This window comes from Vitis riparia, chromosome 14 (assembly GCF_004353265.1).
Source record: "Vitis riparia cultivar Riparia Gloire de Montpellier isolate 1030 chromosome 14, EGFV_Vit.rip_1.0, whole genome shotgun sequence".
NCBI classification, from domain to species: domain Eukaryota; kingdom Viridiplantae; phylum Streptophyta; class Magnoliopsida; order Vitales; family Vitaceae; genus Vitis; species Vitis riparia.
In genome coordinates, this window is record NC_048444.1 from 27,034,856 (window position 1) to 27,057,034 (window position 22,179).

Below are 22,179 nucleotides of genomic sequence, written 5' to 3' on the forward strand. Positions count from 1 at the left end.
TTTTACTTCAAAATTAGTAGCTTATTGTTATAGGCACAAAATATATCCCCAAAATTCTTTTGTTCTTACCATTTTTAAATAGGATTTCACCACTACATACTATATATCTCAACATTGCATAGATTTGCTTAGATTGTGTCATTTGTCAACAAGCTTCTCAATTCACTGTGTTTGTCCTATGTTAGATGCTTTGTAACATCCCATGCTATATGTTATTTCCTTGATGTGTCAACAGCCTTGTGTTTGGGCTTCCACCGTTTCAAGATGGTACGCTCTTATGCCTCGAGTTGTCATGCTATTGGTATCCCGTAACCTTTTGATTGCATTATTGCCCCACACATGCCAACCTTGTTGATTTCTTCCATTTGAAACAGACATCTCATGTCTTGTACTACAGTATATTGCACTTATGAGTTGCACCAAACTTGTGACATTACGTTCATCCATCAATGCTAACAAGGCTCACCAATAGATCTTGACCATGTATAAGGCTCCATGTCTCGTCCTTAGTGTGGCATAGCCATTAACGTCCGCATTCTATTATCACCCTTTGAAAGAGTTAAGGTGTTGACACTCACCATTCTGATGCACATCCATTGCACCATACTTTCATATTTCAATTGGAGACGAGTGGTCTTTCCATTAGGCACTTGATCTCTTCATTTTTCAAAATAAACTTCCTCCATTCGATTTGAATAATAAACATTCAAATTTAAACCTAATCAATCAGACCTCAGAATTCTAGGTGAGTAACCCAAATCTAACTCAACTTAAATGTTTTTCAATCTTGATCAAACTATATTTGCTATATGACATAACACTTCAAAATAAATAAAAACCAACAAAAATGAATAAGTTTATTTTCTGTAGAAAAAATAAAATTTTATATGATATAATTAAATTTAATATTTTTCTTTACAATTATTTAATATATAAAATGAATAAAATAGAAAAAAAATAAAACCTTCACATAAAATTTTGATGGAGGGTTTGAAGCTGACTGGAATGATGATGAACCAGAGCAAGGATACCAGTTGCAACGATTCCTCCTCAGAGGGTCCAAACCCGTGTCCCATCTGTCTCGGGCCTGTAGTTAAGGACTCCTATTTGGATCAATGTTTCCGTACGTTCTTCTTCTCCTGCCTCCTGGTGTTTTCATGCTTTACTCTGACCCACCTTCTGTTTGTTTGCCGAGAATAAAACTGAAAGAAAAGTCTTGAATATTATGGTTTCCACACAAAGAAAGGCTCACCCCAACTGGGTCGATTCAAGATTTAGTTTATTTCGTTTCCTGTGTTTTTTCTCACCGACTCTGGGTGTTTTGATTTTTTGCTCAGTGAGCTTCTGCAAATGATGGTGAAGAACCCCTTTTTTGTTCAATTATTTGATTTAAACAGATTGATTGTTTTGCTTTTGTTGAGATTGATTTGATATGTTTAAGGATTGTCTTGCCCATTAGAAAGAACAATGATTCTGAAAATGATGTGTTTGTATGATTTGGTTATGAACAATCAACTTTAGGGGTTGATTGGTTTTCAAAATAAAAACTGTTTTCCAATTTCAAAAATGGAAAATGGAAATCACATAGGAAACACACTTTGCAGCTCTTCTTATGAAGACTGTTTCTCAAATAATTTCTTGGAAAATGACCCATACTCTGATAGGTTTTTACATTGCCATTTCGATTTTCTGATCAAGAAACCTGAAGCAAAAGTATACAAATCAATCTCAAAGTTTGTTGTGTTCATTTCAGAAATGAGAGCCATTTTCATATGTTTCTTTTTGAGCCCTGGACCAAACAGACCCCCCTTGACATTCCCTGACAATTTAACAGCTTAATTTCAGTCACATAGCCATTAGCATGAAGATGCCTATCAAATTTGTTTAGTGAGGATATTCTTCAGTCTGCCCTCGTAGAATTTGAAAAATTATCCCCAAGCAAGAGTTGCATAACTACATTTTGCTGCTGCGCTACTCAATTTGGTAACAAACGGAAAAGTAAATCATATGATTGTAGCACATGCTCTTCCAACCTTTGTCCAATACAACATAGATTTTACTATTGATTAGTGAAATTTTCATATTCGTCATTTGCTTTGCTGGTTTGAAGAATGAATAAGCTCCAAGCCTGCACTGTTTATAAATAACTGCATGGATTTTAATTGTTTACACTTCTCACTTCCTTCAAACTATATTTGAAGTTTTATCTATTCAGAAAACCTGATTAGCCACATGGTTGAGCATTTTTTCTCTCTTTTCCTTTTGGGTCTAAGATGGACTTGTTGAATATTTGACCTGTTTGACATCTTGCTTGATCTTGAGCAACTGAGAGTGTAAAGATAGGGTGGGAGACAAGTACTATAACATGTTTGTTGTTTTGCAGGTTCTTTTGTTTGCAATTGGTCAAGCTTTAGTCTTACCATTCTTGTGTTGCAGATAAATTTTGCTATGATTGCATTGTACGTTGGACCAAAGTGGTTGCCAGTAAACATTGTCGCTTGTCTTCCACTATAAAATGTCCTTTATGCAAGGTTTGATTTAGTCACATCATTCTTCTACTTCTTTCATTTCCTGTCACTTACCTTGTTTGTGAATGTGATATTGTATTGTTGATGATGGATTTCCAAGTTGTCAGCTTCCCTTTCTTGACAGCATATCAATAAGTAACCCCCACGAGAACTGTCTCTTATAACTTCAGATGATATCAGGGACTCAGGTGTATGTTCAAGGGTTATCATAAGGATGATGTGTTAGGAATCCAATTATTGGCTAGGTACTGACATTGAGAAAGAGAGATATGTGGATATGTTCAAGGAGGCTTCAATGGGCCTTAGTATTAGTGCCTTGTCTCTGATAGAGTTGTTTTTCTCTTTAGTTTAGCCAGATGGAGAGCATGGAGGGTCAGATGAATTTTAGCTGCTAACTGCTGCAGTCTGCATTACAAACTTTTCAAGCTCAACTATCAGGGGTTTGCTTTTTCCTTGTTATAAAAACAAATAGTTAAATGAACTGCAAACAAAAAAGGTTCAATGTAAGGATTATGAAATATTGAACTGTTGCATAATCAATTGGTGTTTGATTGCTCTCATTTCATCATTTTGTCAATAAGATTGAAGTGGTTCTTACAGCCATGTCTTATGGAGGTTAAGAACACTGGAGGGCTTTAGATACTAGCTAAAATCTTGGAGGACATTAATTTCTCAAATTATGATTTTCCTCTTCTCTATGAGCATAACTTCTCTACTGCTGTTGAGGAGGCTATCTCCTTTATCAAAGACACCCATATTCAGAATTTCTTCTAAGTTGAGGCTGTTTCTCTTAATGGATCCTTAAACAAAAATAAAAGATATCCTAATAAGAACTAAAAAGATTAAATGATATGGAATTGTGGATAGATCTTTCCATTAGTTAAATCAATAAGTCCTATTTATTTTCATTTTTCCTTTTGAGCCCTTGGTCCATCTTGGTGAAGTCAATTTGACATATGGGTGATACCATGTTCAGCAAAAGAAACCCTATTAGGGTGGCATAGCTCCTTCATGGATAAGAAATGGAAGAAAGTTTGGAGGATTATTCCCTCATGTGTATTTTGGACATTATGGAAAGAGAGGAACCAGAGATGTTTTGAAAGCAAGGAATTGTTCATGCGCTATGGTTCTCTTTTCTATGTAATCTCTTGATGTTGATTAGGATTTACATTGATGGTGGTTCCTTAACTATGTTAGATTTTATAGACCGGTTAAGATCTCCTTGAAGAGGTGGATGGTTTTTTGTTCCCCTTTCTTTTTTGCTTTGCTTTCTAGGCTTCTTTTGTATACAGCCTATGTACTTTGTTGCACCTTTAGATTGCACTTTTAATATATTTATTTTGTTTAGTTATTGCTCCAAGGTGATTAATCACATTCTTATCCATTGCTCCAAGGCAAGGGTTTTGTGGGAGCTTGTTTTTGCTCTGTTTGGTGTGACGTGGGTCCTTCCGCTGTCGGCTAGAGATACTCTTCTAGGCTGGCATGGTTCCTTTGTGGGCAAGAAGCATAGAAAGGCTTGGATGGCAGCTCCTCTTTGTTTCTTTTGGACAGTTTGGAAGGAAAGAAACAAGATAGCTTTTGTTAATAAGGATATTTCGATTCAAATGATGAAACTTTCGTTGGTTTGTAATCTTTGGTCTTGGTCTAAGTCTTGTTTAGATGTAGGACCTTTACCTTTAATCAACTTTTTTGATCGGTTGGGTTCTAGATGAGGGCTGGTGAGTTTTTGCTTCTTTTTGTTCTTGCCTTTTGGCGTTTCTTGTATACTTCTTGTATGCTTTGGGTTGCCTTTTAAGCGCCTTTTTTCTTAATATATTTTTTCTGTGTGTTTATATATCAAAAAAAAAAAAAAAAAAGTCAATCTGACATTGCTCTGATCAATTTGCAGACTGAAAATTTTTCTATTGTACATGGATATGATGGGAGTTCTTTTCAACAACATTACATTAACCAGGATTTTGGGAAAAGGTATTGAGTCTTTTGGGTTCTTTTCTTTGACTTTCCTTTCATATTTTATGAGATATCATGATTTTCTATATATTCTTTCATGACATCCACAGTTTTTCCTTTTCAAAAGCTCACAAGTATAGATTACAGTGCTACTACACTGAACCAGGTATCATGTCACACATCAATTTGCTTCATTGGTTCACTCTTTCCTTTCAGTTATTTCTTGAAAAACCTACTATTATCTATACGCGTTTTCAGTTAATTATGTGTTAAAACAGGTATCTTAAATGATAAATTCAATGTGTCGCGGTATTGGAAGTTCCATAAGTATCGTCAGCCAAATCAGTGGCTGCAGGCTTGGTTAAGAAGGGAGATTCAAGCTCTAATACAGGTTAATGTAGTCATCAGTTTATTATTCCCCTGTGTTTCATTTCCTTTTCCCATGATATTTGATGTTGGTGGATGTCCCATGGAAACTGAATCACTTCATTGTCATGATAGGTTTCAATCATTCAAATCAATCCTCTAGAAAGATTAAAATGGAATCCATGTCAGAGATAATGGCACATGTTCAGTATTAAGATTTCCCAAAATGCATCATATCATTTTTTTTTTTTTTTTTTGGGGCCATCTTTTTTGGTGTTGACTCTACCTTCTTTGATGATTTCATTTTCTGCGGGTGGATTTGGCACATCAATGCCCTCTAAGATAGGATAGGACAATTCTATTTCCTTGAACATCCAAATGCGTGGTCATCTACTTTTTGTGGGAAGAGGCTCATCTAGCTAAGCAAGCTCACCAATTGAGCCCTTTGGCATAGCTTTTTGGATTGTGTAGAAGTTCTTTTTAACTGTTAAGAGATTTATAGGTTGTTTGGTTGCACAATCAAAAAAGTCTAAAACAGAAGATGACTAGAGTTGAAAACTCTTTTTAGTCAAATTAGAAGTGGGATGCTTTTGCAGAAGAGCTTTCAAGTAGAGGCTTCAGAATTTCAATTTTTTTTAACTTGATAAATAGGAACATATTCTTTATGCAGCCTTTTTTTTTTTTTCCTAAAGCACTACACTTGAAGGTATGGTTGCCAAATGAAGCCTTATAAAACTGTTGATAAATCAGTTTCAAATGAGGATAATGTTCTGTTTTCTTTTGTGAATACCATATGTTGTATTGGTCTAGATCTGATTGTGTAAGCACCAATATATGGAGTTTGACGTGTATTTAAGTTAGAATGTCAACTACATTGAAGTATATTTCTGAGAAATTCAGCATAACTTCAGTTTCTTGTTGCCATCCCACTGAAATGGATTTCAGAATATATTTCAGTTTATGTTTGTATGCCACATATACTAATTGAGTCTCTCTTTGATATTAGCCCAAAATGGACCAGTGAAATGGTTTCACAAAGCCGTATTACCATCATTTTGCAGCACAAGATATCTCAGCTGACACACATCTGATCCAATAGCACAAATACCTCCTTTTCTGAAGACTTCCATTTCCTGCTCAACTGAAGGAGCCTATAAATTTCCAGATCTTGCTCTGATCTTGCCATTTTGAAAAGCTTCATCAACATCAACCCAGTTCCAGTCCTAGTGCCAAGTTTTCTACAGTATGTCTTGTCCAAATGTCCAGATGTTTGAACAAGGATGAAATTGATTCCAATATCATAAGCTATAATGCTGAAATCTTTGCATGTAGAATCATAACATTTACATAATGTACTAGTGATAATTTTAAAAGTCATAACCTAAATGCTCCTTTTATATAGCAAAATCCATGCACAAGTGCTAAACTTATTTCCGTCTCCGTCTTATTTGTAGGAGGAAGATGTTGACATTATTGTGCATCACATCCTTGGTGTGCTTGACTCAGTCATCAAAAGGTAACATTCATTAGTTTTGTTCATCCAACAGCAATTAGAATACAGTTTGAGCTTTATAATCATTTTTTCAATGTTTGGCATGGATGAACTTACCCCGACTCTAAATTGTTCTAGAACCGAGCAAAAAGGTCAGACAATTACACCTGAAAGAAAACAAGAAGAGTTCAAAGCTTCAGTCTCTGATGCAGCTAGGCCTTTCCTAACAGGAAGAACAGACCGATTCGTAAACGAGGTGGAACTATTTCTTGCATCAGGTTTAAACATTGAAGCCTATGATGAAGTTTATCTGCAGCAGTTGGGTTGGACCAACCCTATGGCAACCACAGAGGGTGTAGAAGAACAGAATGGACACACACATGTTGTTCCTTATTTGTACTTGTTTGACTATGACTCTGATGGCACTGATTGAAACATTTCCTTGCTAATGTGGAAGTTGGTCTGATTTTCTTTTGTGAACTTCCCTTGTAGGATTCCTTCCCCATCCCATCTGCTAATGACTCTGTGTATCCCAAATTTATGTCTGCATTGGGTCACATTTACAAGTATTCACATCCTAGAATGTAAGGTCATGTTTGGTTAGGTGGTGTTTGGTCGGTGACTCGGTTGGATATAACATAAGATAGATAAGAGAGGGGATAACATATCATCGGATCCTATTCGATGCATGAATAGTAATGAAATAAGATAAGTTAATAAAATATGTGATATGATAAATTCACCTTTTTTTTTTAATCCCCTTTTATATAGTATTTTAAATATTTTAATTATGAATATCATTAAACATGAGAAATTTCATATTTTTAATAGAAAATATTGGAAGATAATATAATTTTTATTATAAATTGATATTAGATATTAAAAAATAATAAATATTTTATTTTATTTATTATTTATTTTATAAACTAAATATAAATATAATATAACATATCTAATTGGATATATTACCTTAAAATTTCATATCCATTAAATATAATATTTAAGAATATCACATCTAATTGAAAATAATATATATATTTCTTATCCTATTATATCCAATCAATCCAATGTAACCTAGCCTCGGAATTTTTGGCATTCTATTCTTTATAAAAAAAAAAAAAAAAGGAAGAAGCCTTTTTTTAACACTATTATTAAATTTTTTCATATATTTTTTAAAAATATGTTACTTTTTAGAATAATTTTGAGTTATTTGTAGTTTTTTTTTTTAAATGTTGTCAGCATTTTCCCCCAAAAGTATAGTGCTATAAATAATTTGTAAATTCATGACATGGATTTCATTAAGGTGACGTGGAGTGATTTGGTTGGTGGGTAACTCGTCAAATCTAAAAATGTTCCATTTCTTTCCCATTTTGCCCTCCATATGCTTCTTAGGAGTCAGGGCCATATGTTGCCAACTCAACATCCTAATGATAAAGGGCACAAGGGTCCTTACACCTTCTCCTTCATCCAATCCCCACCCTTCTCGGAGGAATCAAGTATTGGCCAATCAAAGTACCCAAATGCCCCTATCCCCTTGTAGAAAACTGGCAAGCACACTCATAAGAACACCATAATTACCAAGAATCATAGGGGTAGAACGGCCATTGGACCACAATTACCGGACCAAGGGTCCAAGGCTGATAACAAACGGAACTGACTGAAGAGCTAGTGAAAGAACAGTAGCAGAGAGATGGCAAAAGCCTCCGACTATGGAGCTTTCATGGAGAGATTCATTCTACAACCAAGCTCTTCTTCCCATGAACTTCCCTTAAATGGCCTCACCTTTGCAGTTAAAGACATGTGAGTTCCTCCACACAACTCTCATTCCAATCTGTAATCTGATTCAGTCAATTTCTTTGATTAAACTCATAATATCACTCTTCTCCTATGTGGGCACATAGAAAATCTGCATACAAGTACTGTTTCTCTGTGTTCCGTACTCATTCATCAATTTCAGAAACTGGGTTTTATCTATATTCTCTTTTAGGATTACACACATGATCATAATTCAAATGATTTTCCTCCTTCCCCTTTGAGAATTTGAAATTTGTAGAGTCTGTAATACTTGTTCTTATGTGTTTCAACTCATTGATCAGTTTCAGCAACTGGGTTTTATCCAAATTGTTTTTACATACTTCAAGTGATTTTTCTCTATTTCATTTTTGGGGAAATTTTGGAACAGATTTGATGTGGATGGATATGTGACTGGGTTTGGGAATCCTGATTGGGCAAGGACTCATCAGGCAGCCATGTTGACGGCTCCGTCGGTTTTGGCTGTTCTAAAAGGAGGTGCCACATGTGTTGGTAAGACTGTCATGGATGAAATGGCATACAGGTTAGAGTGCAGAACCCAATTTGAATTTTGCTCATTTGGCTTAAAGGATTAAATCTTGTTGCATGAGATGCCTATAGTTGTGATGAAATTTGAAGGCTTATCAATTTTGGAACTCGGGAACGAATATCAGCTCAAATTTTTTGTCATGGATCCATTTTAGAAATTGCTATACTCTTCTTGATGAACCAGTGCATTTGAATGCTATCCAATAAAAAGTCAAATCAATTCAATCTCAGCTGATTTCCAAATGCTTTTCAAATGGTTTAAGGCTGTCACCTGGTTTTTCATCTACACATAAAGGTCTCTTGAAAATTCAGGGCATATTTTTTTGAATAATGTGGCAGAAATGACTATTTTTTGGCAGTATAAATGGAGAAAACAAGCATTATGGCACACCCACAAATCCACAGGCACCGGATCGGGTACCTGGAGGATCTTCTAGTGGATCTGCTGTTGCAGTTGGTGCAATGCTTGTGGATTTCTCCCTAGGTAAGCTTTTAGTTTTCGTTTTTTTTTCTTTTTTATTTTTCTTAAATCTTGGAGAACTTCTGAGCAATTCTTTTTATGATGTTAATTAGTTGAACCAGAGTTTTTCCTCCATTACAGGTACTGACACTGGAGGAAGCATAAGAGTCCCTGCATCATACTGTGGAATCTTTGGCATCCGGCCTTCACATGGTGTTGTTTCTACTACAGGAGTCATTCCTATGGCACAAAGTTTTGATACTGTAGGTAAGAACCAACAATATAATGACTTAATACCTTCTGCCTGATTTTCTCCAATTAAATTGTCTGAATGACAACCAATGCGACATTTCAAACATCTTTCTGCTATGAAGCTGAACATGTAGCTGAATTCTCATGAAAATTTTCCCTTATTTTACTTTTCTGGAAGGTAATGTGTGTTGTGTTTAGTCTAATGTTTCATGAATTATGAGCTCCTAAACTTGTAGCACTCTTTCAATTTTGATCTCATTTCTTTGACCCCAAGTTCACTCCCAGGATGGTTTGCTAGGGATCCTGAGATCTTGAACAGAGTTGGACATGTCTTGCTGCCATTCCCTGATGTTAATCCCGTCAAACCTAGTCAGATTATCATTCCTGAAGATTGTTTCCGCCTCCTCAGCATTCCAATTGATCGAGTAACTCAAGTTCTTGTCAAATCAGTGGAGAAGCTATTTGGGAGTAAGTAGTTTGACTATATACTACAAAACTCTAGATTTCATTATCATGGAGTGAGATGACACTTTCTGTATTTACTAGTGCAGGTGATATTGTCAAGCATGTAAGCCTTGGGGACTATGTAGAGGACAAAGTTACAAGTTTGAAGCCTTTTATGAGTAAAGAAAATCAAACACAAGAGTACAATATACCATCCTTGGCAGCCCTTTCAACCGCCATGAGGTTGCTTCAAAGGTACAGATCCTGAACCCTTTTCTGTTGGATTCTTAGTGGATTCAACAATGTGCTTGAATGATAATTGGAGTGCTGTTGATGATCTTGAAGCATAGGTATGAGTTCAAGAATAACCATGGAGAATGGGTCCGTGAAGTTCAACCTGATTTAGGGCCTGGAATCAGAGAAAGAGTATGCGAAGCCCTAGGGACAACAGATGAAAAAATTGATGTCTGCCAGTCTCTGAAGACTGAATTTCGCTCGGCTCTTACTGATCTTCTTGGGGTACTCTCTCCATCTCTCTCTCCCAAAACTCACACAAGCAGCTATACCAACAAAATAGAAGACACCATTTCTCCATGAATTCACCTTTGCCTGCATTAATCTTAGGATTCTGGTGTCCTTGTGCTGCCAACGGTACCTGGGCCTCCACCAAAGCTGCAAACAGACCCTACTACACTTGAAAGTTTTCGTGCCAGGGCTTTTAGCTTGCTGTCCATTGCTGGGGTGTCTGGTTTTTGCCAGGTGATCCTCTCTTTCTCTCCCATTGTGATCTTATCTTTTCCTTGATTATCATCAGTCATTTGGGAAATTTTTTATTCATTTTTGGGAAATGGTTCAATCCACAGGTGAGCATACCACTGGGGCTGTATGACAATCTTCCTGTGGCAGTTTCCTTGTTGGCAAAACATGGTTCTGATGGCTTTCTACTCAATCTTGTTCAGACCCTTTATGGCAGTATCAAAGAACAGGTTGAAGTAGCAGAGAAAACAAGTTACTGAGCTCAATTGAATCTCTTTGTACTATTCAGTTCTAAACTCTAGTACCAACTTGAATAACAAGGCTCTGTTTTGCATGTCTTGTGCTTTGCATTTCTCTCTATTCACACATATGGGGTGTGTTTGGTACACAGGAATGAGGAATGGAAATGAATATTTTGTTTGATCCTATTCCCTCTTGAATAGAAATGAATTTGGTAGGAATGTAAGGTCGGAATGATAATTTTTTTTCCATTTCAATGTTAAGTAAAAATGGAAATGAAAAAAAAAAAATTGTCTATAATATCATATATAAGGTTTAAAATAATTATTTTTATTTTTATTTTTATTTTTATTTAAAAAAAATTTAAATTGTAGATAGTTTGAAATAATTTTTTATTTTCATTTAAAAAAAATCCTTGAGGATTTTTTTTCTAAATAATAATACCACTATTTGGTTGTTATTCTTTAAAAACAATTTTAAAAAACAAAGTAAAATAAAAAATTGTTCTTCCAATTTTTTTTATTAGAGAAAATGAATTTCAAATCAAGTGAGACTTTGTATTAAATGTATTAATAAGTTTAATAATTTTAAAAAATAATTTCAAACTCAAAAAAAATATATGGATATAATCACTATGAAAAATAATGGACATAATTAATATTTTAAAATTTTTAATAAATATTGTGATTTTTAAGAATAATTTAACATTCAAAGAACAAATTGATTAATTATAAATAAAATAAAATAATTGAAAATGTCATCTTGATAATTGAGTAATAAATGTAAGTTTATAATGAAAATTTTGGCTCATTTATTTCTTAAAAAATTAAATATTATTTGTTTTACTTTCTATATTCATTTAAAATATAATAGTATTATTAATTATTAATTTTGAAGAATTATTCTTTATTTTTAACAAAATAAATCAATTAATGTTAATATCTATATTTTTATAATATTTATAAAAAAAATATAATTTATAATTTTATTTTATTATTAATATTAATATTTTATTAAAAACTTTTTATTTTTAATTTATTTGTAACTAAAAATTATTTTTATTTTTAATATGAGGTGAATTAAATTTAGTTTACATTATATAAATTAAATTTATAATTTCTGTTTTTACAAAATCAAAATAAATAAAAATATTTTTAAAGACATCTCTAAAAAAAGTCTTCACAAAATAATGGTAGAACTCAAAGTTTCACAAATAAGTTTGTATGAAATTATATAAGTGGGTCAAAATACTCGTAAAGTTTAAAACCTTTCACAAATTCAAGATAATTCAATCTCTTTAATTTCTTTCATATTAATTAATATAAGATATAAATGACACATTTTTCATTTATAATTACAAATTCAACCCATTATGATATTTTTAGGCTTCCTCTACCATAGCTTTTTATTTCTTGTTTTAGTTGGAAGTTGAAATCGAAGTCCAAATTATAATTTTTTTAAAGGAAATGTTAACATTGTAAAAATTTTATTAAACATGAAAAAATAAAATTTTCCTAACTTTCATATTCGGTTTTATTTGAGTCATAACTTATTTTTCTTTTTTTCCTTTTTTTTTTAAAAAAAAAAATTGATTTCTTAAAAATTGATTTTAATCGGGTCTTAATCCTATAACTCTCATGTGTAGCTATAGAATTAATAAGAGCATACATATACGAAGAAGGTTGCAATTAAGTGAATATAAAAATGTGATAACATTAGGTAAGTTAGGGATTCTTGAGGATCCCATAATCAAGTTTGCAATGTTTTAAAACATTTTGAAGGGTGTATAAGTGTGTAAAACTTCTTTTCTCAAAGATTTGAAGTGACTAGGAATATCAAACCTATTGCTTTATGCAATATGACATCTTTATTGTGACTTATGGTGTCAATACCTCACTCTCCACCCGATATTGTCTGGTTTGGTTTTACTTTTTTATTAGACCTACACCCTCAAGAAAAGGCCTTGATAGTGTGTTGTGAAAACCCTCCATATATGGTTCTTCATCATCCACTCCTCAAGCGATGTGAGACACTACATTCCGTCCCCCTTGGAGCCTAGCGTCATCGCTGACACACTTCCAATCGAATATCAATACCATTTTATCATAGCCCCACTCTCCACCTAATATTGTTGGGTTTAGAGTTGCAGTGGTGCACATGTCCCACCAGTCAACAATAGTTTTACTTCTTTATTGGGTCTACGCCCTCAAGAAAAGACCTCGATAGTGTGTTGTGAAAACCCTCCATATATGGCTCTTTCACATTCATTCCGTAGGTAATATGAAACACTACATATGGTATTCATGTTTGGTATGATAGGGATATTACTTTCATCCTTCTTGCACCATGATACCCTCGTTGTGGCCTCAAATGATATGAGGTGGGGAGATATCATATTCACCCTTCCATCCAATACAACGTCCATGTCTTAGTCAGTAGGGTTCGTGGATGTAACATACATCCTTGTTATAGCCAATGAAGCTTCTTATTGTCAAAATCGCATTTTTTTTTCTCAAAGACCAACAATGATAATTGGTATAGTATGGTCTATGTCAAACTCAAAGAATTTTTTGACTTTAAAACACGTTTATAAAAATAAGAAGAAATACATTTTTTTTCAAGTGCCAAAAACATCTTTCTTCACTAGGACTATGACCAAAATTATCTTTCAATGTAAACCCAACTATCCAAATACTTCACCAAAGAGAGGTCAAGCCCATGCCGGCCCATTGTCAAAGCAATCCATCATTCTCACAAAAAATGATCAAAAAGGTCCAATTTTGTGATCACCCCCAAATTGAGTGGACTTAGAAATGGGCCCACCAACAAGCCCGTGGTTCACGATGAAGGTGGGTAAGAGTATGAGAATGGAGAGTGCCATAATAGTGTTCACTCAAAGCTTCAAACCAAATATATAGACATGTACTCAAGGTTGAAGCTTTGAATTATTTCCGGCTTGTGAACTCTAAACCCACGCTCCACTCACTGGCGCGCACACATTTAGTATCAATTTATGTACTATTTTTAGAAACTCGTGATTAAATTTATATAAAATGAAGAAAAATCATGAAAAATCGACTTGGGTAAGTATAGGTTTGAAAATTTGTGGTGACAATGCCATCAAAGAATTCCACGCGCCACCACCTCAAGTGGGGGGAGTGTCAGGGAGTGTTAACACCCAAAGGGCCTAAAACAAACGAAGTCAAGCATATGTGTCTCTTCTCCGTCACTGTCTCTCCCATTCCCAGCTCTAACTTCCAGCGGTGTGATCCAATCACCCATCAAATATTCGTAAATACAAATTCCAATCCACACCCACGAATCTCCATCACTTCAATTCGTTTCTCCCAAAGTTCCAACTAGAATGGAGGTCAGAGCTCGAGCTCCCGGGAAGATCATCCTCGCTGGCGAACATGCCGTCGTCCACGGATCCGCGGCGGTGGCCGCTTCTATCAATCTCTACACCCACGTTTCTCTTCGATTTCATAGCATTTCTGGTGCACCCGTCAATCTTTTTTTCTCCTTTTGTTTTTAGAGTTATGATCATGGTTGTTTGGTTGCTCAGAAAATATGGGAAAAGGGAAAGAAAGTGAATTTTTTTATATTCCGTTGAATTTTTCCTCCTTTTTCTTTTTTCTAATTGTGATGATTCAGACAAATGTGGGAAAGGAAGACGGTGGATCTTTTAATATTGGGTCATTGATTGGTTATAAGTCGTTCCGGTGAATCCAACGCCCTTTTGTGTCCTTTCTTGCACGAGTTTTGTTTGAATCTATAACTGTTTTTTGTTGGTAATAGGAGATGGATTAGTGGCGCTGTGTTTGATTGCTCAGAAAGTGTGGGAAATGGAAAAAGAGAAAAGTTTTAAATATCGTCTTTGTTATTTTTTTGTATGTCTATGAAAAAGACGGGTTTGGAAGCTCTAATTAATTTGGTTTGGTAGAAATTATCGGTTTAGTAGGGTGATTAATGATGATGAAGAGTGATTAATTATTTGTGTCTCCTGGGAAAAGAGGGTTTGGGAGCTCCAATTGATTTTTGTTGAAATGATGATCAGAAGAAACCCGTTTCTTTTCCTTCTTTCGGTAAGAATTAGGAGAGTGATCGATGATGATGGAAACTGTGATGATAATGATCTGTTTGGTTGCTCAAAAAGATGTAGGCAAGTAAATCTTTTCAATATTGAGGTTTCCATTGTTTGAATCTTTATCCATGAGCTAACTTTTGCATAGATGAAATTTTGCATTGGATTGATTGGGATTTGCTGCAAATTATGATTGAGAGGACATTGTTCAGGTTTTGTATTAATGGTTTTATTTGAAAACATTTTTGCTCTGATTTTTTTTTTCTCTAAGCTACTATTTTTTGTAAAAAAAGAAAAGAAAAGAAAAATCACTGCAGTAAATTTTTCAAGATTGCATTGATTTGTTTTTGCCAAAATAGATGATAAGAAAAAAAAATGCATTTTAAGATTTTGTGCTAATGTTTGTGGTCAGAGTGGATTGTAGAAATGTTATTCTTTTACTTATGTTCAATATATTTCAGACTATTACATTTGTTAAAAAAAAAATTGATGCCAATTATCAAATGATGATCAGTCGGATATGGATCTGATATAGTATGTTCTCTTTTTCCTGATATGGTTTTGTTCATTTCTTCTTGGTTTTCTGTTGACTGTACCTCTAATTAGTATTTTTTAATAGACGATGATCATACCTTAAAACTCCATCTCAAGGATATGGCATTGGAATTTTCATGGTCAATTGAAAGAATCAAAGAAGTACTACAAGAAGTAGGTTGTCCCTTCTCGTTGACGCCTACAACATGCACTCCAGAGTTCATTAAATTGATTGCAGCTCTACTTATAGAACAGAACATTCCAGAGGCAAAAATTGGACTTGCTTCTGGAGTGTCCGCCTTTCTCTGGCTGTACACCTGTATCCAAGGGTATTCCCTTATTATTAGTTTCTATTGTCAACTATTCCCCTGTTATTGTTTGCTTTTCTGATTTGGTTCCTTATGTCTCAGGTTTAAGCCTGCTACAGTGGTCATCACTTCTGAGCTTCCACTTGGTTCAGGCTTGGGTTCATCTGCCTCATTCTGTGTCTCACTCTCAGCTGCCCTGCTTGCATTGTCAGATTCTGCAAGTCTAGATTTTAGCCACCAAGGTTGGTCGGTATTTGGGGAGAATGAGCTTGAATTGGTAAACAAATGGGCCTTTGAAGGTGAAAAGATAATTCATGGAAAGCCATCTGGAATTGACAATTCAGTTAGCACATTTGGTAAGGAATCTTTCTGATAGTGTAGATAAATTTATAATTGTTGTCTTTCAACATTTTATGTACAATCAGTCTCCCTCTTTTTCCCGACTAGGATCTGGCCGCTATTTGATGTCTGGAACAAGTTGGAATTTAATAAGCTTTCATAGTGAAAGAGTTGAAAGAATGGTGGTTTATAAAAAATGGCAAGTATTTTGAGAAAAACTTACAAATGCAGTGCATTTTGTGGAAAAGGATGTCTGTGTTGCTGTCGTGGAATTCTCTCTAATAATTTAGGATTTCCCTCCAATAATTTAGGAATTCCAAATCCTTGGAATTTGTTTCTGATGTACTTATGTAATTTGTGAGCTGGTGAAATTTATACGATAACACTAGGTCATGTAGCATATGTTTGACATGGTCCTGGGTTCGAATTCAATCATTGATAATACCTTGAATTTAACTGGTGCTAATTGTGCAAGGCAGTCAGCACCCAAGGTTTGGGTCCCCATGGAGAGTTTTAAGGGCTTGGCCATGAAAGATTCCTCGGTTATTAAAAAGAAAAAAAAAAATGTTTTAGAAGCTTTAAAAATTCCAAAGCAATTTGTCACCTCTTTCCTTGTCACACACCAATCCACATGCACACATTGTCTTGTGCAGAGAATGATATAACAAGAATAAAAAAAAGAAATGTCAATATCTGGATCTTTCATTCAGCGCAATAAGATGCTTTTATTTTATTAACCAAAGAATATGTAGTTTTTTTTATCTTGAAAATCCTAGGCGGTTGCTTCTTTTTAAATATTTATGTGATAAAAAAGGTTTATGAAACAGGCAACATGATCAAGTTCAAGTCAGGTAGTTTGACGCGCTTATCCTCCAATATGCCACTCAAAATGCTTGTTACCAACACAAAAGTTGGGAGGAACACAAAAGCATTAGTTGCTGGTGTCTCAGAGAGGACCTTAAGGCATCCAAATGCCATGAAAGCTGTGTTTAACGCAGTTGACTTTATCAGCGAGGAATTGTCCACTATCATTCAGTCTCCAGCTCCTGATGAGCTCTCCATAACTGAGAAGGAAGAGAAGCTAGGAGAGTTGATGGAAATGAATCAAGGTTTGCTCCAATGTATGGGGGTCAGCCATGCTTCCATAGAAACTGTGCTTCGAACAACATTGAAATACAAGTTGGCTTCGAAGCTGACAGGAGCTGGGGGTGGAGGCTGTGTTTTGACGCTATTGCCAACCCGTATCCATTTTCAAATTCTGTTTATATTTGGTGGTATCATTCTTGTGATGGCACCCTTAATTTCAATCTTTTCCCATTGCATGCTTTTATATTCTATAATGAATTCCATGATTAAATATTAGTTAGGGGCATATTTGTAGAAAAGACATGCGATATACGATAGGATACATACATGACGCACACAGATTTTTCCATTTAATAGTTATAAGAGAATTTACTTTTGAACATTTAAAAAGAAGAGTAGAATTATTTATAAGGTAATTTAAGATTTTGAGGCTTGCTTTCTGTAATAAAAGTTAAAAACATCTAACTCATGTTGCATCCAGTGAGGAGTGGTTTGACATTTCCTTTACAAGGTTTTGAGACTTGGTTTCTGTAATAATAGTGCATGGAAGCATTAATTTATACTTGCATGTGTATTCCTTTTGGTGAATTGGTTGCAGACTGCTTGGAACCTTTGTTATATTATTAGCTAGTTATAAACCAGTTGAAACTAGAAAGCATAAGTAAAAGTTAGTAGGTTTACCTTTATGGATTTTATAATGAATTAATGCAATGAAATGTCATTAATGTGTGCATCCAAATAATACGATTCAATATATGTTTTTGCCTTTTCAAACATTATATCTTCTATGAAATTGTTTATTTATAGCTTTGTCCCTCATTGTTGCAATATATATCTGTTTTATAACGAAATTTCTTTTATGGTACACCATACAGAAATATTGGAAATTGATTACTATATGCAAGTTGACAACTATTGTTTGGAGGCATTAATTGTTTCTGAAAATATATGTGATTTTCCCCTTTATTTGCCTTGGTACCTCGTATGTACAATTTTGATTCTTACAGAGGCAGGTTGCTTCATTGAATAGGTTTGCCATATGTGCCTAATATTATGCTATAAATGAAGTTTCATGCATCTAGTTTGATTTGTTTTGGGGCTACTACTTTGCAGATGAATAAAATCCTTAGCATAGAGCTCAAAACTTTACCTAGAACTAGGAGAAAATTAGAATAATGAGTCGGAATCCTTGTTTAAATTGAGACAAACAGAATTTTTTGGTTGCGTGCCCACAGAACTTACCTGGTTAATGCAAATATTTGATGAATGGATCTGTACTTGGCTTTAGTTGGGAGTGTAAGAACTTGAAAGGACCATAATAGCAAACTGCTTGACAATCCTAAGGAATTGAATCTAGCTAGAGATGGGGTAAGAGAAGGGTGATGAGTGGGTCATTTGGTTTGTCATTTCAAGAAGCTTAGACTTGGTTGTAAAATGGAAATCCCCAAGGAATGTGACTCCGGTGCTGAGGATTAGATAAGAAAAGTAGCTAAATAGCTTCATGTGGGCAGACTCAAATAGTTGAGAGGGCTTGATTTAGAGCTGGTCTAAGATTTTTATAAATGGGTCTTTCAAGTAGAAACAATTTGAACAGAGCTCAAGCTGCTGGTAGTAAACAGGAGCAATCATGGTAGATTTAGACAGATTTTGCCTAGAACAGATAACCCTCATCATTTTTTGCCCTCATGCAAGTGCACATGACTGAAAGCTCTTTCAGAAACAATTTGCTTGGCTGTAGGGACAATCTCATATATGTTACAATTCAGAATAATGACAGGAAAATGAAACTAGGCAGCAGTCGAACAAATTAAGTTTGACAATCCATATATGGCCACAGAAACATGTTATTTTCTCAGCTTCAATGTGGCTGTAGTCATACAAACCAATATTTCATGTTTCTAAATGTCATTCTCTCTCTCTTTCTCTTTCTCTTTCTTCATTTGTTCCCCTTGACTACATGATACAAGTGCTATCAGGAACGGTTGTTAATAAAGTAATAGCTGCGTTGGAGTCATGTGAATTCCAATGTCTTATCGCTGGAATCGGCGGGAATGGTGTTGAGATTTGCTTTGGTAGTTGTTCATCCTGATTTTCTCAGAGGAAGCAATGAAGCACAGTAAGCTTGTAACAGCTATATTTCATTGATGCTGTTGTGTTTCTGTGTACATTAATTTTAAAGTCAAGGAGGAATGACCATTCTTCCTGGTTCATGGACATTATGATAAAAGAAAATGACTGTATGAATTCTTAATGATGGCCTGATCCTCCTTCATGTTGTAAGGTTGTAGTTTAATTGTAGCACACACTGCAAGCTTTTAACGAGTCCTTTCTCCTTTGCAGTAAATCTACTCTTTTATTTTGAGGTATTGGCTTCAAGGTTATGTATGGTTCTCAAAAAAGTATTAATGAAAGAAACCCCAAGTAGTCCGGTTGGTCATTGGTCAAGACGAACATTGATTTTCAGTAGGTGGCACATAATAAATAAAATATTAGACATAAAAATTATCTTTAAAATATATTTAAAAATATTAAAAATATTTTAAGTTTACAAATAAATTTTTATCATACAAAATAAAAATGGTTTTAAAATTAATTTTATGTATATGTAATATATAAAATTAATAGGGTTTGCTTGGAAATGTTATTCGAAAACAATTGTTATAAAATAGTTCTCAAAAAATAAATCTTTTATGAAAAAAATAATTTAAAAAATTTGACAAATGGAAAATTTTGGATGATGCTCAAATTGTTTCTGTGATTTCTTCTTTATTAAATTATTAAAATATTTAATAAAATAAATCATTAATTCATAAGAAGCATATGACCCATCTCAAAAAATGATCTTCAATTAAATGTACCACAAATAAAAGCCACTGATGAACATGTTCCATTCATCAATCTGTTAGATATCCAAGGTACTGCTGCCTTTTAAACCCACTGGTTAATGGGAGGTCTCCCAAGTTAGATTCTAAAGCTTCACCAGACAAATTCTTGCCACAAACCAAAGTTCCATTTATTTCATGTATCAAACACATCATATTCCCCATGCCACAAAAGTATCAAAACCCTAGTTCCTTACAAACAAAACCCATCTCTATATACCAGGACTTGTTCATCCACAAATCCCCAAGAACACACAAAATTCTCCCTTTTGCAAACCCCATCAAGCATTCACCACAACCCCACCTGCAAAACCAAAAACCCATCAAAACAAAGTCATCAAAACCCCATCTTGAAATCTTAAAAGCTTAAATCTCTAAAAGCCTAAAAGAAAAACTTACCATTAGGGTGGAGAACTTGGCCAGAAATATAGGAGGAGTCTGCATGGGAGGCCAAGAAGACATATGAAGGTGCAACCTCACATGGCTGGCCAGCCCTGCCCATAGGCACTTCAGACCCAAACCTTGCACACTCCTCTTCACTGAAGGAGGCTGGTATGAGTGGAGTCCAGATGGGTCCAGGGGCCACACCATTAACCCTAATGCCTTTGGGTGCAAGCTGCAGCGCCAGTGATCTGATGAAAGCCACAATGGCACCTTTGGTGGATGTATACTCTATCAGTTTATTGTTTCCTTTGTATGCATTGATTGAGGTGGTGTTTATGATGCTGCTCCCTTCCTGCATATACTTCAGAGCATGCCTAATATATATCATCACCAAATAACGGTCATCAGTTAGTGGGTGTGTTTGATTCCTGGGAACACAGAAAGAAAATAGCAGTTCATGGACCTGGTCAAGAGGAAGTAAGAGAAGATGTTGGTTCTGAACACCCTCTCCAGCCTCTCCTCGTCGATCTCCTCCACCGAGCACGACTTGTACTGCTCCGCCGCGTTGTTCACCAGAATGTCTATCCTCCCGTACGCCGCCACCACCTCCTCCACCACCCTCCGGCAGTTATCATCGTACCCCAGATCCGCAGCTATCGCTATCGGCTCCTTCGCATCGTCCCTCTTCGCCTTCCTTATCATCTGCAGCGTCTCCTGCGCGTCCCTGTCCTCCTGCGCCTTCACGTACGTGAAGGCCACGGTGGCCCCTCAAGCGCATACAGGTAGCAGACGGCTCTGCCGATGCCAGAGTCGCCGCCGGTCACCAGCGCCACCTTGCCTTGGAGCTTGTGGGCAGGCCTGTAGTCTGGGTTGATAAACTGCGGGGTGGGGGTCATCACGTGCTCCTTCCCTGGCTGCCTCCCCTGCCTCTGGGGTGGAAACTGTTGGCCGCCGCCGGAAGCCATCGTCCTCTGCAACAGTGCTCTTCTGGGGTTATCTCTTGTCGCTGGTAACCCTGTACGGACAGGCGGAAACTCCAATCTCAGGTGAGTGACACAAGCTATTGATGAGAGTGGTATCGATGAAGAGAGAATGCGAGAGAGCATGAAAATTTATGCGGTATGGGGGTGGTGGAGCTAAGCTTTCGGCTTTATAGTGAGGTGGAAACGGCGCGTGTGGATACGTGGCAGACCTGGCGTCTACGTGTCGCGTCGATCGCATGCGGCGGACACGTCCTCCGAAATGGGCCCTTTGCCTGAGCTCATGGGGCTTCCCTTAAATTATTATTTTTTATAATAAAAACTAAATTAAATTTACTGTGAAAAAAATTGTTCTGGATTAAAATTTTCATATTTTATTAAATTATATATTTTTATATTTTGTTTTCTAAAATTCCTATCAAATCTTTCTAATTGATTTGAATTTTGACTTTTCCTTTTATACATTTCTAGTAAAAAACGATTTTTAAAAATAGTGCTTATGATAATTTTTAAAAACAATTTTTAAAAATAGTTATTTATATTTTTTAAACATAAATTTCAAAAATTAATGGCAACGATACAGGAGTTTGGGAGGGATGACCCTTATTTCAATTTATTTTATTTTTTCATATTTTTATTTTAAAATATTAAATTTTATTAAAAATAAATACTATACATATTTATAATTTATTTTTATAAAAAATATTATATATATATATATATATATATATATATATATATATATATATATATA

General features: G+C 35.1%; 4 protein-coding genes and 1 long non-coding RNA gene across 5 annotated transcripts; 4 read left to right on the top strand and 1 right to left on the bottom strand.

Annotated features, from left to right (window-relative positions):
* The first annotated feature begins 982 nt into the window (after positions 1-982).
* Positions 983-6,819, top strand: LOC117929798. The gene is made up of 7 exons (XM_034850210.1): positions 983-1,123; positions 2,437-2,531; positions 4,417-4,496; positions 4,589-4,644; positions 4,757-4,869; positions 6,299-6,360; positions 6,475-6,819. Exons 1-7 carry the CDS (start codon positions 1,006-1,008, stop codon positions 6,767-6,769), a joined length of 819 nt encoding a protein of 272 aa, XP_034706101.1. The 5' UTR covers positions 983-1,005; the 3' UTR covers positions 6,770-6,819.
* Positions 2,553-3,086, top strand: LOC117929799. The gene is made up of 2 exons (XR_004653808.1): positions 2,553-2,773; positions 2,876-3,086. It is a non-coding gene; the product is annotated as an uncharacterized LOC117929799 (long non-coding RNA).
* Positions 6,820-7,981: 1,162 nt separating the features above from the next.
* Positions 7,982-11,028, top strand: LOC117929770 (amidase 1). Its single transcript, XM_034850169.1, has 9 exons — positions 7,982-8,136; positions 8,519-8,671; positions 9,036-9,160; positions 9,278-9,403; positions 9,674-9,856; positions 9,940-10,087; positions 10,183-10,351; positions 10,457-10,591; positions 10,696-11,028. The coding sequence occupies exons 1-9, from the start codon at positions 8,027-8,029 to the stop codon at positions 10,846-10,848; spliced, it is 1,302 nt and encodes a 433-aa protein (XP_034706060.1). The 5' UTR covers positions 7,982-8,026; the 3' UTR covers positions 10,849-11,028.
* Positions 11,029-14,000: 2,972 nt separating this feature from the next.
* LOC117931246 (mevalonate kinase-like) lies at positions 14,001-19,594 on the top strand. The gene is made up of 5 exons (XM_034852176.1): positions 14,001-14,325; positions 15,532-15,775; positions 15,857-16,110; positions 16,921-17,334; positions 19,147-19,594. The coding sequence occupies exons 1-5, from the start codon at positions 14,193-14,195 to the stop codon at positions 19,266-19,268; spliced, it is 1,167 nt and encodes a 388-aa protein (XP_034708067.1). The 5' UTR covers positions 14,001-14,192; the 3' UTR covers positions 19,269-19,594.
* Positions 19,595-20,152: 558 nt separating this feature from the next.
* On the bottom strand, positions 20,153-21,492 carry LOC117931175 (glucose and ribitol dehydrogenase). Its single transcript, XM_034852088.1, is given in 4 exon segments — positions 20,153-20,365; positions 20,461-20,819; positions 20,909-21,209; positions 21,212-21,492. Coding segments are annotated over 4 exon segments (882 nt in total). The 5' UTR covers positions 21,411-21,492; the 3' UTR covers positions 20,153-20,342.
* Between the last annotated feature and the right edge of the window lie 687 nt (positions 21,493-22,179).